Source organism: Hemiscyllium ocellatum, chromosome 40, assembly GCF_020745735.1.
Source record: "Hemiscyllium ocellatum isolate sHemOce1 chromosome 40, sHemOce1.pat.X.cur, whole genome shotgun sequence".
In the NCBI taxonomy this organism is placed as follows: domain Eukaryota; kingdom Metazoa; phylum Chordata; class Chondrichthyes; order Orectolobiformes; family Hemiscylliidae; genus Hemiscyllium; species Hemiscyllium ocellatum.
In genome coordinates, this window is record NC_083440.1 from 27,787,784 (window position 1) to 27,802,170 (window position 14,387).

Genomic DNA, 14,387 nt, shown 5'->3' on the forward strand with positions numbered 1-14,387 from the left:
ACGGTCAGCCCTCGATCCGTGACCCTTTGACCTGTGCCCCTCTGTGTCCCTACAGGTCGACTGAGTCTAGTGGACGGGGCATCGCTGCGCATGGAACGCCTACGCACCCAGGATGAAGGGTGGTATCGTTGTCGGATCCTGTTCCTCACACATCCCTATGATTCCCAGAACGGCACATGGATCTATCTCTCGGTCAGCAGTGAGTATCCCTGAAAACTGTCAGATACAGAGTAAACCTCCCTCTACACTGTCCCCCATCAAACACTCCCAGGATAGGAACAGCACGGGGTTAAATACAGAGTAAAGCTCCCTCTACACTGTCCCCCATCAAACACTCCCAGGACAGGGACAGCATGGGGTTAGATACAGAGTAAAGCTCCCTCTACACTGTCCCCCATCAAACACTCCCAGGACAGGGACAGCACGGGTTTAGATACAGAGTAAAGCTCCCTCTACACTGTCCCCCATCAAACACTCCCAGGACAGGGACAGCATGGGGTTAGATACAGAGTAAAGCTCCCTCTACACTGTCCCCCATCAAACACTCCCAGGACAGGGACGGCACGGGGTGAGATACAGAGTATAGCTCCCTCTACACTGTCCCCCATCAAACACTCCCAGGACAGGGACGGCACGGGGTGAGATACAGAGTAAAGCTCCCTCTACACTGTCCCCCATCAAACACTCCCAGGACAGGGACGGCACGGGGTGAGATACAGAGTAAAGCTCTCTCTTGCAGTGTGGTGTTCCCCATATCATAACTGACTGAAAAATTGTTCCTGACCTACTGCAAACTCCTAGGCGGCACGGTAGCTCAGTGGATAGTACCTCCCAGCTACCTCCCAGCGCCAGGGACCCAGGTTAATTCCGGCCTCAGGCCACCCTGTGTGGAGTTTGCACATTCTCCCCTTGTCTGCGTAGGTTTCCTCCGGATGCTCCAGTTTCCTCCCGCAGTCCAAAGCTGTGCAGGTTAGGGTGAATTGTCCATACTAAATTACCCATAGTGCTCAGGAATGTTTGGGTTCGGGTGGATTGACATTGGGAAATGCTGGGTGATTGGGATTGTGTCGGCCTGACTGGGATGCTCTTCAGAGGGACTCTGTGGACTGTGTCTGTGCTGTTGGGATTGTGTGATCCTGCTGGTAGGTGTGGAGGACTGTGTCCAATTTTGATCGCTTTATTCCAGAGAGGATCTGTCAGTGATTGGCACCGTCCGTCCGTCAGCTATATCCTGGCACGGCTGGGTTATTGTATATAAGGGGATTGAATCCATCGGAGTGCATTGGAGGCTGAAAGCGATCCTGTTAGAATGTACACGACTCTGAGAGCACTCAGAGACAGACACGCCATCGGGAAGGGAGGGATGGGAGCTCAGGTTAAACCCGGGGCCATCCCGTTTAAATTGAGGGGTATATTTTTTCTGTTGGAGTGTGACAGCCTGTGGAATGGTCTTGCCAGAGTGCACTGAGTTCTGGGCCACCGCATCTACACCGCTACGGGAAGGAAGTTGTGAAACCTGAAAGGGTTCCGAAAAGATTGACAAGGATGTTGCCAGGGTTGGAGGGTCTGAGCTACAGGGAGAGGCTGAACAGGCTGGGGCTGTTTTCCCTGGAGCGTCGGAGGCTGAGGGGTGACCTTATAGAGGTCTATAAAATCATGAGGGGTATGGATAGGGTAAATAGACAAAGTCTTTTCCCCTGGGGTGGGGGAGTCCAGAACTAGAGGGGCATAGGTTTAGGGTGAGAGGGGAAAGATATAAAAGGGACCTAAGGGGCAACGTTTTCCCCCAGAGGGTGGTACGTGTATGGAATGAGCTGCCAGAGGAAGTGGTGGAGGCTGGTACAATGACAGCATTTAAGAGGCATCTGGATGGGTATATGAATAGGAAGGGTTTGGGGGGATATGGGCCGGGTGCTGGCAGGTGGGACTAGATTGGGTTGGGATATCTGGGTCAGCATGGACGGGTTGGGCCGAAGGGTCTGTTTCTGCGCTGCGCATTTCTAAGACGGCACCCCAGGATGAGGTAGGTGGATAATCGATCGGAGTGGAAGGGGAGGCTGAACGGAGGCTGATCGGAAAGGTTGAGGTTGAGTCTAAACTCCCCTCCGTTGCGATCCTGTTGAGGGAGAGGCCGGCTGACTGGCCTCCTCACGATGGTATTAAGATGCTGTTAACCCTTGTGTGTTCAAACCCCACCCCTCTCCCACCCTCCTCCTGACCCCTTCGCCGCCCCACCCCTCCCTCACCCACCAGCCCCACCCAGCTTCAGACTGACCCCACCGGCCGTGGTGGAAATTCGACTGGGGGAGCCGGCGCGCCTGTCCTGCGAAGCAAGGGGTCGCCCCCAGCCCGTGATCAGCTGGTCCAAGGATGGGGTGGCGCTCCCCTCACCCCCGGCTGGGCAACGATACCAGGTCAGGGTGGGGGTGGTTGGCATGGGGGTGGGGAGACTCTCTCTGGGGTGAGGTGGGATGGCAGAGGGTGGCGCTTGTCAGAGGGGTGGGGCATTGGGGCGCGGTAGGTTGTGGCGGCTCAGGGACGGGTACCAGGGGGTGGGGGGCAGGGGTTGGGGTGAGGATACGGGACTCGGCTGATCAACTGGGTGGGGCCTGGCGGGCACCGAGAGGCCTGCTCTCCATCTGACGTTCACCCAGTCGCCCGCCGTGACGGGGGAGAGGGAGGCGCGGGCGGGGAGGAATGGAATGGGATCTTGCTGTGCTCAGCACCCCCCCCCTCTGTGTCGCCCCCTGCAGGTGGTGAACGGGAGCGTGGTGATGCCGGCGGTGGGACGCGGTGCTGCTGGTGTGTACACGTGCCGTGCCAGGAACGCTGAGGGCACCATCGCTCATAGCAGCACACTCCTCGTCATGGGTGAGGGCACCTCGGCACACAACACCCCCACCCCCCACCCTCAACCCTCCTCACCCTCACACTCCTCACCCTCACACTCCTCACCCTCACACTCCTCACCCTCACCCTCACTCCCACCCTCACCCCCCTCACCCTCACCCTCCTCAGCCTCACCCTCACTCACCCTCACCCTCACCCTCACCCTCACCCTCCTCACCCTCACACTCCTCACCCTCACCCTTATTCCCCCTCACACTCACCCTCACACTCCTCACCCTCACCCCCACCCCCCACCCTCACCCTCACCCTCCCTCACCCTCACCCCCCACCCTCACCCTCACACTCCTCACCCTCACCCTCACCCTCGCCCTAACCCCCCTCACCCTCTCACTCACCCCCTCACCCTCACACTCCTGAACCTCGCCCTCACCCTCACCCCCCCACCCTCACCCTCACACTCCCCACCCTCACCCCCACCCTCACCCTCACCCTCACCCCCACCCTCACCCTCCCTCACCCTCACCCCCACCCTCACCCTCACACTCCTCACCCTCACCCTCACCCTCGCCCTAACCCCCCTCACCCTCTCACTCACCCCCCTCACCCTCACATTCCTCAACCTCGCCCTCACCCCCATCACCCTCACCCCCCTCACCTTCGCCCTCACCCCCCTCACTCTCACCCCCCTCACCCTCACCCCCCCACCCTCACCCTCGCCCTCACCCCCTCCCCCTCCCCCTCACCATCCTCACCCTCACCCTCCTCACCCTCACCCTCGCCCTCACCCTCCTTCACCCTCACCCCCCACCCCCACCCTCACCCTCGCCCTAACCCCCCTCACCCTCTCACTCACCCCCCTCACCCTCACACTCCTCACCCTCACCCTCACTCCCACCCTCACCCCCCACCCTCACCCCCCCACCCTCACCCTCACACTCCTCACCCTCACCCCCACCCTCACCCTCACCCCCACCCCTCACCCCCCTCACCCTCCTCCCCTCCTCCCCATCGCTCTGCGGACGCTGTAAATCCAGAACGAAAGCAGAAAGGGCTGGAAAAGCTCTGCAGAGAGAAATTGAGAGTCAACGTTTGGGGTCCGGGAACCTTTCCCCTCGGACCCCAAGCGTGACCTCCGACCCCTCTCCACAGATGCTGCCAGACCAGCCGAAACTTTCCCAGCCCTTTCCGGGGGTATTTTTTTGTGTTGGAGGGTAAAACAGGCGAGAGACAAAGCTCAGAAACCGGAAAGGTGGGACAGCCCTTGTTCGGGGGTTCTGTTGTTGAGATAGGTTGCTCCCTTGGGTGACCGAGCTGAGGCTGTAAGCGGTGTATTTTATCCTGGTTTCTTTCAAGAATATGAAAGGATCGGACGCTCTGGAGGCAGGAAACATGTTTCCGCTGATGGGTGAGTCCGAACCAGAGGACACAGCTTAAAAATACGGGGTAGACCATTGAGGACAGAGATGGGGAGAAACTTCACCCAGAGAGTGGTGGCTGTGTGGAATGCTCTGCCCCAGAGGGCAGTGGAGGCCCAGTCTCTGGATTCATTTAAGAAAGAGTTGGATAGAGCTCTCAAGGATAGTGGGATCAAGGGATGTGGAGATGAGGCAGGAACAGGATACTGATTAAGGATAATAGCCATGATCATATTGAATGGTGGTGCAGGCTCGAAGGGCAGAATGGCCTACTCCTGCACCTATTGTCTATGGTCTAAGAGAGAGATTGAACGAGAGGCAGCAGGCAGCCAGAGGTAACGTAAATACCTTGGGATGTCCTGGAGTTTTCTTTTTAAAAAAATTGAAACAATAGAAGCAGCTTGGCTGGGTGTTGCCAGCACTCAGAGACCAGGATTTCTAGTTTTGTCTTGTAGTTTCTGGGTTTAGATTTAGACAGAAGCTGGACTCTTGACAAGTTGGAAGTTATTTATCCCTCTCTTTGAATACAACTGGGGACTCCTGGAATTGTCCTTTGGCCAAGGGGTATGTTACTATATTGGTACAGTCAATGGTTACTGCATTCACTATTTGGTTAAATTTCCCAGTAGAGATAAATTATTCTAAGTTACTCTTTTTTTTGGCTGTCTTTTAACTATAGTGTGTAACTCAATTATGGTTTGCGGGTTTTTGACCAGTCACGTCGCATCTGCAACAGACCATTTGACACTTGCATTTCAAACAAGAAAATGCTAGTGTCGAGACTGAAAATATTTTGAGGGGGTGGGTTCTGGTGGTCCGGTTCACAACACTGACCACTTTGATGCTTCAGTCATCTTGCTCCAGCTACTGGTCAGCAAGAGGTATAAAATGCCCGGTTCGTTCATTGAAAAGTCTCAAACTTCTCAGTTAAAACTCACAGCTCCCAGCAACCACTGCAGAAACGATGACTCTCTGCAGTGAGATTTGACTGCAGAGAACAGAGAGACCGCTCCTGAGGTGGGGAAGAACTGAACGCCTCTCTCTCTCTCTCTCTCTCTCTCTGTCACTCTCTTTCTCTCCCCAGACTCTCTGTCTCTCTCTCTCTCTCCGTCTCTCTCTCTCTCTCTCTGTCTCTCTCACTGTCTCTCTCATTGTCCATCTGTCTCTGTCTCACTCTGTCTCTCTGTATGTGTCTCTCTCTCTCTCTCTCTCTCTGACTCTCACGCTGTGTCTCTGTCTCTGTCTCTCTCTCTCTGTCTTTTTCTCTCTGTCTCTCTCTGTCTCTCTCACAGTCTCTCTCATTGTCTGTCTATCTCTCCCTCTCTCTCTGTGTCTCTCCCTCGCCTTTCTCTCTTCCCAGCTCTCTGTCTGTCTCACTCTCTCTTTCTCTCTCTGTCTCATCTGTCTCTCTGTATATATCTTTCTCTGTCTCTGTCTCTCTCTGTCTCTCTATCTCTCTGTATGTGTCTCTCTCATTGTCTGTCTGTCTCTCTCCCTCGCCTCTCTCTCTCCCCCGTCTCTCTCACTCTCTGCCTCTCTCTATCTTTCTCTCTTTCTCTTTCTCTCTGTCTCTATCTCTTTCTCTCTCTCTCTCTGTTTCTCTCTCACTCTCTCTGTCTCTCTCTCTCTGTGTCTCTGTATCTGTCTGTCTCTCTCTTTCTCTCTCTACATATCTCTGTCTTAGATAGTGAAGAAGGAGTTTGGTATGCTTTCCTTTATCGGTCAGAGTATTGAGTACAGGGGTTGGGAGGTCATGTTGCGGCTGTACAGGACATTGGTTAGGCCACTGTTGAAATATTGGGTGCAATTCTGGTCTCCTTCCTATCGGAAAGATGTTGTGAAACTTGAAAGGGTTCAGAAAAGATTTACAAGGATGTTGCTGGGGTTGGAGGATCTGAGCTACAGGGAGAGGCTGAACAGGCTGGGGCTGTTTTCCCTGGAGGGTCGGAGGCTGAGGGGTGACCTTATAGAGGTTTATAAAATCATGAGGGACATGGATAGGATAAATAGGCAAGGTCTTTTCCCTGGGGTGGGGGAGTCCAGAACTAGAGGGACATAGGTTTAGGGTGAGAGGGGAAAGATATAAAAGGGACCGGGACCTAAGGGGCAACGTTTTCCCCCAGAGGGTGGTACGTGTATGGAATGAGCTGCCAGAGGAAGTGGTGGAGGCTGGTACAATTACAGCATTTAAGAGGCATCTGGATGGGTATATGAATAGGAAGGGTTTGGGGGGATATGGGCCGGGTGCTGGCAGGTGGGACTAGATTGGGTTGGGATATCTGGTCGGCCTGGACGAGATGGACCGAAGGGTCTGTTTCTATCCCGATGTCTCTCTAACTAGACAGGGCCAACACAGGGTAGGATACATCCGAGGGTCAAGTGCAGAACCAGAGGGTCAGAGTCGAGGATCCAGGTTCGGACTGAGGGGGAGGGCAGGATCCACCCCAGAGAGAGGGGGAGCCCGTGGAATACACTGCCCGGAAGAGCGATGGAGGCCAGAGCGTTGAGTGATTTCACAGAAGGATGTTCCTCTCTACTGAAGGGACCAGAGGGGGAGAAAGGGGGAGCGGGGAGGTCCACCACGATCGTGTGGGATGGGAAGGGCAGGATCGAAGGGCCGAATGGCTTCCTCCTGCTCCCGGTTTTGTTTCTGCGCTTGGTACCACACGTCGTATGCGAGTGACCCCTGACCCTATCTCCTCGATGACCTTAGCTCCACCAGTGATTGTCCGGGCGCCCACTGACCTGACGGTGAACTACACCCAAGACGCCCTCTTCTCGTGCCACGCAGAGGCGTACCCAGGCAACCTCAGCTACTCCTGGTACAAGGACAGCGTCAATGTCCATCACGACAGGTCTGTAGGCAGGGCAAGGGGGAGAGGGAGGGAAGGAGGGAGGGAGGGAGGCAGCACAACGCAGGAAGGTGGCACCGAGACCCCTACCAATCTGCTTTACCTTACCCAGTGCGGCACTCCCTCAGTACTGACCCTCTGACAGTGCGGCACTCCCTCAGCACTGACCCTCCGATAGCGCGGCGCTCCCTCAGCACTGACCCTCCGACAGTGCAGCACTCCCTCAGTACTGACCCTCCGACAGTGCGGCGCTCCCTCAGTACTGATCCTCTGACAGTGCGGCACTCCCTCAGTACTGACCCTCCGACAGTGCGGCACTCCCTCAGCACTGACCCTCCGATAGCGCGGCGCTCCCTCAGCACTGACCCTCCGACAGTGCAGCACTCCCTCAGTACTGACCCTCCGACAGTGCGGCGCTCCCTCAGTACTGATCCTCTGACAGTGCGGCACTCCCTCAGCACTGACCCTCCGACAGTGCGGCGCTCCCTCAGCACTGACCCTCCGACAGTGCGGCGCTCCCTCAGCACTGACCCTCCGACAGTGCGGCGCTCCCTCAGCACTGACCCTCCGACAGTGTGGCGCTTCCTCAGCACTGACCCTCCGACAGTGCGGCACTTCCTCAGTACTGACCCTCCGACAGTGTGGCGCTCCCTCAGTACTGACCCTCCGACAGTGCGGCATGCCCTCCATACTGACCCTCCGACAGTGCGGCACTCCCTCAATATTGACCCTCCGACAGTGCGGCACGCCCTCCATACTGACCCTCTGACAGTGCGGCGCTCCCTCAGTACTGACCCACCGACAGTGCGGCCCTCCCTCAGTACTGACCCTCCGACAGTGCGGTGCTCCCTCAGTACTGACCCTCCCACAGTGCAGCGCTCCCTCAGTACTGACCCACCGACAGTGCGGCCCTCCCTCAGTGCTGACCCTCTGACAGTGCGGCTCTCCCTCAGTGCTGACCCTCCGACAGTGCAGCATTCCCTCAGTACTGACCCTCCGACAGTGCAGCACTCCCTCAGTAGTGACCCTCCGACAGTGCGGTGCTCCCTCAGTACTGACCCTCCGACAGTGCGGCCCTCCCTCAGTACTGACCCACCGACAGTGCGGTGCTCCCTCAGTACTGACCCTCCGACAGTGCGGCGGTCCCTCAGTACTGACCCTCCGACAGTGCGGCGCTCCCTCAGTACTGACCCTCCGACAGTGCGGCGCTCCCTCAGTACTGACCCTCCGACAGTGCGTCAATCCCTCAGCACTGACCCTCCGACAGTGCAGCAATCCCTCAGTACTGACCCTCCCACAGTGCGGCGCTCCCTCAGTACTGACCCTCCCACAGTGCGGCGCTCCCTCAGTACTGACCCTCCGACAGTGCGGCCCTCCCTCAGCACTGACCCTCCGACAGTGCGGCCCTCCCTCAGCACTGACCCTCTGACAGTGCGGCGCTCCCTCAGCACTGACCCTCCGACAGTGCGGCGCTCCCTCAGCACTGACCCTCCGACAGTGTGGCGCTCCCTCAGCACTGACCCTCCGACAGTGCGGCACTTCCTCAGTACTGACCCTCCGACAGTGCGGCACTCCCTCAATATTGACCCTCCGACAGTGCGGCACGCCCTCCATACTGACCCTCTGACAGTGCGGCGCTCCCTCAGTACTGACCCACCGACAGTGCGGCCCTCCCTCTGTACTGACCCTCTGACAGTGCGGCGCTCCCTCAGCACTGACCCTCCGACAGTGCGGCGCTCCCTCAGCACTGACCCTCCAACAGTGTGGCGCTCCCTCAGTGCTGACCCTCTGACAGTGCGGCTCTCCCTCAGTGCTGACCCTCCGACAGTGCAGCATTCCCTCAGTACTGACCCTCCGACAGTGCAGCACTCCCTCAGTAGTGACCCTCCGACAGTGCGGTACGCCCTCCATACTGACCCTCTGACAGTGCGGCGCTCCCTCAGTACTGACCCACCGACAGTGCGGCCCTCCCTCAGTACTGACCCACCGACAGTGCGGTGCTCCCTCAGTACTGACCCTCCCACAGTGCGGCGCTCCCTCAGTACTGACCCTCCGACAGTGCGGCACTCCCTCAGTACTGACCCTCCGACAGTGCGGCGCTCCCTCAGTACTGACCCTCCGACAGTGCGTCAATCCCTCAGTACTGACCCTCCGACAGTGCAGCAATCCCTCAGTACTGACCCTCCCACAGTGCGGCGCTCCCTCAGTACTGACCCTCCCACAGTGCGGCGCTCCCTCAGTACTGACCCTCCGACAGTGCGGCCCTCCCTCAGCACTGACCCTCCGACAGTGCGGCGCTCCCTCAGCACTGACCCACTGACAGTGCGGCCCTCCCTCAGTGCTGACCCTCTGACTGTGCGGCTTTCCCTCAGTGCTGACCCTCCGACAGTGCAGCACTCCCTCAGTACTGACCCTCCGACAGTGCAGCACTCCCTCAGTAGTGACCCTCCGACAGTGCGGCACGCCCTCCATACTGACCCTCTGACAGTGCGGCGCTCCCTCAGTACTGACCCACCGACAGTGCGGCCCTCCCTCAGTACTGACCCACCGACAGTGCGGTGCTCCCTCAGTACTGACCCTCCGACAGTGCGGCGGTCCCTCAGTACTGACCCTCCGACAGTGCGGCGCTCCCTCAGTACTGACCCTCCCACAGTGCGGCTCTCCCTCAGTACTGACCCTCCGACAGTGCGGCGCTCCCTCAGTACTGACCCTCCCACAGTGCGGCACTCCCTCAGTACTGACCCTCCCACAGTGCGGCGCTCCCTCAGTACTGACCCTCCGACAGTGCGACCCTCCCTCAGCACTGACCCTCCGACAGTGCGGCGCTCCCTCAGCACTGACCCTCCGATAGTGCGGCGCTCCCTCAGCACTGACCCTCCGACAGTGCGGCGCTCCCTCAGCACTGACCCTCCGACAGTGTGGCGCTCCCTCAGCACTGACCCTCCGACAGTGCGGCACTTCCTCAGTACTGACCCTCCGACAGTGTGGCGCTCCCTCAGTACTGACCCTCCGACAGTGTGGCGCTCCCTCAGTACTGACCCTCCGACAGTGCGGCACGCCCTCCATACTGACCCTCCGACAGTGCGGCACTCCCTCAATATTGACCCTCCGACAGTGCGGCACGCCCTCCATACTGACCCTCTGACAGTGCGGCGCTCCCTCAGTACTGACCCACCGACAGTGCGGCCCTCCCTCAGTACTGACCCTCCGACAGTGCGGTGCTCCCTCAGTACTGACCCTCCCACAGTGCAGCGCTCCCTCAGTACTGACCCACCGACAGTGCGGCCCTCCCTCAGTGCTGACCCTCTGACAGTGCGGCTCTCCCTCAGTGCTGACCCTCCGACAGTGCAGCATTCCCTCAGTACTGACCCTCCGACAGTGCAGCACTCCCTCAGTAGTGACCCTCCGACAGTGCGGCACGCCCTCCATACTGACCCTCTGACAGTGCGGCGCTCCCTCAGTACTGACCCACCGACAGTGCGGCCCTCCCTCAGTACTGACCCACCGACAGTGCGGTGCTCCCTCAGTACTGACCCTCCGACAGTGCGGCGGTCCCTCAGTACTGACCCTCCGACAGTGCGGCGGTCCCTCAGTACTGACCCTCCGACAGTGCGGCGCTCCCTCAGTACTGACCCTCCGACAGTGCGTCAATCCCTCAGCACTGACCCTCCGACAGTGCAGCAATCCCTCAGTACTGACCCTCCCACAGTGCGGCGCTCCCTCAGTACTGACCCTCCCACAGTGCGGCGCTCCCTCAGTACTGACCCTCCGACAGTGCGGCCCTCCCTCAGCACTGACCCTCCGACAGTGCGGCCCTCCCTCAGCACTGACCCTCTGACAGTGCGGCGCTCCCTCAGCACTGACCCTCCGACAGTGCGGCGCTCCCTCAGCACTGACCCTCCGACAGTGTGGCGCTCCCTCAGCACTGACCCTCCGACAGTGCGGCACTTCCTCAGTACTGACCCTCCGACAGTGCGGCACTCCCTCAATATTGACCCTCCGACAGTGCGGCACGCCCTCCATACTGACCCTCTGACAGTGCGGCGCTCCCTCAGTACTGACCCACCGACAGTGCGGCCCTCCCTCTGTACTGACCCTCCGACAGTGCGGTGCTCCCTCAGTGCTGACCCTCCCACAGTGCAGCGCTCCCTCAGTACTGACCCACCGACAGTGCGGCCCTCCCTCAGTGCTGACCCTCTGACAGTGCGGCACTCCCTCAGTGCTGACCCTCCGACAGTGCAGCACTCCCTCAGTACTGACCCTCCGACAGTGCAGCACTCCCTCAGTAGTGACCCTCCGACAGTGCGGCACGCCCTCCATACTGACCCTCTGACAGTGCGGTGCTCCCTCAGTACTGACCCTCCCACAGTGCGGCGCTCCCTCAGTACTGACCACCCGACAGTGCGGCGCTCCCTCAGTACTGACCCTCCGACAGTGCGGCGGTCCCTCAGTACTGACCCTCCGACAGTGCGGCGCTCCCTCAGTACTGACCCTCCGACAGTGCGGCACTCCCTCAGTACTGACCCTCCGACAGTGCGTCAATCCCTCAGCACTGACCCTCCGACAGTGCAGCAATCCCTCAGCACTGACCCTCCGACAGTGCGGTGCTCCCTCAGCACTGACCCTCCGACAGTGCGGTGCTCCCTCAGTGCTGACCCTCCGACAGTGCGGCACTCCCTCAGTACTGACCATCCGACAGTGCGGCGCTCCCTCAGTACTGACCCTCCCACAGTGCGGCCCTCCCTCAGTACTGACCCTCCGACAGTGCGGCGCTCCCTCAGTACTGACCCTCCCACAGTGCGGCCCTCCCTCAGTACTGACCCTCCGACAGTGTCCCACGGGTGTGTCGATAAGACTTGCTGTAAACCAGGTTGTGTGATGTACCTTCTCTGACCTATTTCCCCCCCCCCCCCCATCCACCTTCTCTCCCCAGCACGCTGCGTGATCGGGTGTCTGTCCTGACCGATGGAAGCCTGTTGGTGAGAAACACTGTCCCCGAGGACTCTGGCCGTTACACCTGTGTCCCCTCCAATGGACTGGATCCTCCCTCCGAAGCCACAGCCTCCCTGCACATCCTCCGTAAGGACTCCATTGATGCATGGTCCCCGGAACTGAGCCCCTTCCCCATCTGGGGTTGAGTGGTCAACTCGCCAATGGCCCCCTCAATGCTCGTCTTCCATTCCATCCTCATATCCCCCGACCCCCCATCTCTCGCCGTCCACCCTACCTGGATTGACCTCAATCCTGGGGAAATCCCAACTGTTCATTGTTTCTGCGTTTTCTACGACGTGTCGTGTGCGACTGACCCCTGACCTTTACCTTTTCTTGACGTTAGCTCTACCGGTGAATGACTCAGGCATGTGAAGGCAAACTCCACTCACATCCCATGTGCCACCACCTGAGGGAAGGCGTTCTCTCAGTCCAAGATGGCCGATCCCTTGCCCTGACGCCTCGTTGTCACGGTTACCTCCCCCCCCGACCCACAATCCTCGCTCTCCAACTCCTTGACTGTACCTGGGGAGACTTGGCCCTGACCCTCTCTGAGCCTCTGAGAATTGTCCGTGTCCCGCTGAGACCGTCCAGGGCTCCGGAGCTAAACAGGCCCCATTCCACCTGACCCTTTCCTGTTCGAACTATCCCACCGTGTCAGGGGTCAATCAGGGGAACACCCGCTGAGCTGCGGGATAGAGGGAGAGTGAGCGAGAGAAACTGCGAAGAGATGGACAGACAGAGAGAGAGAGAGAGAGAGAAAAATGGGAGCGAGATGGGGGAGTAAAGAGTGAGAGATGCAGGGACAGACAGTGTGAAAGAGAGAGTGGGAGAGAGAGATGGTGGGAGAGTGAGAGAGGGAGATGAAGAGAGAGTGTGAGAGAGAGGGGAGAGAGACGGAGGAGTAAAGAGTGAGAGATGCAGAGGCAGACAGAGAGAGAGGGAGATGGTAGGAGAGTGAGAGAGGGAAATGAAGAGAGAGAGAGAAATGGAAGGGGAAGGAGAGAGAGAGAGAGAGATGGAGGGAGAGAGATGAAGAGGGAATGCGAGAGAGTTGGAGGGGCAGATGGAGGGAAAGAGGTGAAGGCGGTGCCAGAGAGAGAGATGGAGCGGGGAGGAGAGAGTGAGTGTGATGGAGGGGCAGAGAGAGAAAGATGAAGAGGGAACACTGGAGAGATGGAGGGGCAGATTGAGGGACAGAGAGAGATGGTGGGAGAGTGAGAGAGAGATGAAAGAGGTGAGAGAGAGTGATGGAGGGGGGAAAGTGAGAGAGAGAGAGAGAGATGGAGCGGCAGAGAGAGGGAGAGAGAGATAAAGAGGGAACGCGAGAGATGGAGGGAGAGAGAGATGGTTAGAGAGTGAGAGAGAGAGAGAGAGAGAGAGATGAAGGACACAGGAGAAAGAGAGATGGAGGGGGGAGGGGAGAGAGAGAGATGGAGGGGTAAAGAGTGGGAGAGAGATGAAGAAGGAATGCAAGAGAGATGGAGGGAGAGAGAAGATGGTGGGAGCATGAGAGAGATAAAGGCGGTGGGAGAGAGAGAGAGAGAGATGGAGGGGGAAGGTGAGATTGATCAAGAGAGAGATGGAGGGGCAGAGAGAAGGAGAGAGATGGTGGGAGGGGGGGAAGAGAGGGAGAAGAAAGAGGACAGAGGGAGCGAGATGGAGGAGGTAGAGAGAGAGAGAGAGGCGGAAAGGTAGACAGTACAAGGGAGAGATGGTGGGACAGTGAGAGAGCGAGATGAAGGACGAGCAAGAGAGAGAGAGATGGAAGGAGAAGGTCGGAAAGAGAGAGATATTGGGGAGAGAGAGATAGTGATGAAGGGGGAGGAAAAGATAGAGAGAGAGATGGAGGGGGAGGGAGAGAGAGGGAGAGCAAGTGAGAGAGAGGGAAGGAGAGAGTGGTGAGAGAGTGCGATAGACAGAGGGGTAAAAGAGCTCGAGAAGGTGTGAGGGAGGGAGAGAGCAAGAAAGAGAGAGTGCGAGAGAGTGATGGAGAAAGTGATGGAGTGAAGATTAAGATGAGGAAGTGGCTGCCTGTAATCGGTCTGAGAGTGTTTGCTTGCCCTCTTTAACCTCACTCACGTTGCCCCCCTCACGCCTGCGCCCTCGCGCTCCCCCTCTATTCCCAATCGATGACCCTCAAGTCTGGCCAGAGGTGGGGAGGATGGGGAAGGAGACTGCCTGCTGGCCATTCCGCCCGTCTAATCCCGGTTCGTCCCCTGCGTCTATCTGAGGCGGTGCTCCCGGATCGGATTAGACGCGACTAGCTCCCCCCCGCCCC

The 14,387-nt window shown here is 58.5% G+C and overlaps 1 protein-coding gene across 1 annotated transcript in view; it reads left to right on the top strand.

Moving 5' to 3' along the window:
* The window catches only part of LOC132834553 (protein turtle homolog A-like), an 80,758-nt gene that overhangs the window by 10,771 nt on the left and 55,600 nt on the right, over positions 1–14,387 (top strand). The window contains exons 3-7 of the mRNA XM_060853495.1: positions 56–199; positions 2,254–2,414; positions 2,754–2,871; positions 6,979–7,120; positions 12,051–12,196. Of these exons, the coding sequence (XP_060709478.1) occupies positions 56–199; positions 2,254–2,414; positions 2,754–2,871; positions 6,979–7,120; positions 12,051–12,196 (711 nt within the window). The remainder of the gene's footprint in view (positions 1–55; positions 200–2,253; positions 2,415–2,753; positions 2,872–6,978; positions 7,121–12,050; positions 12,197–14,387) is intronic.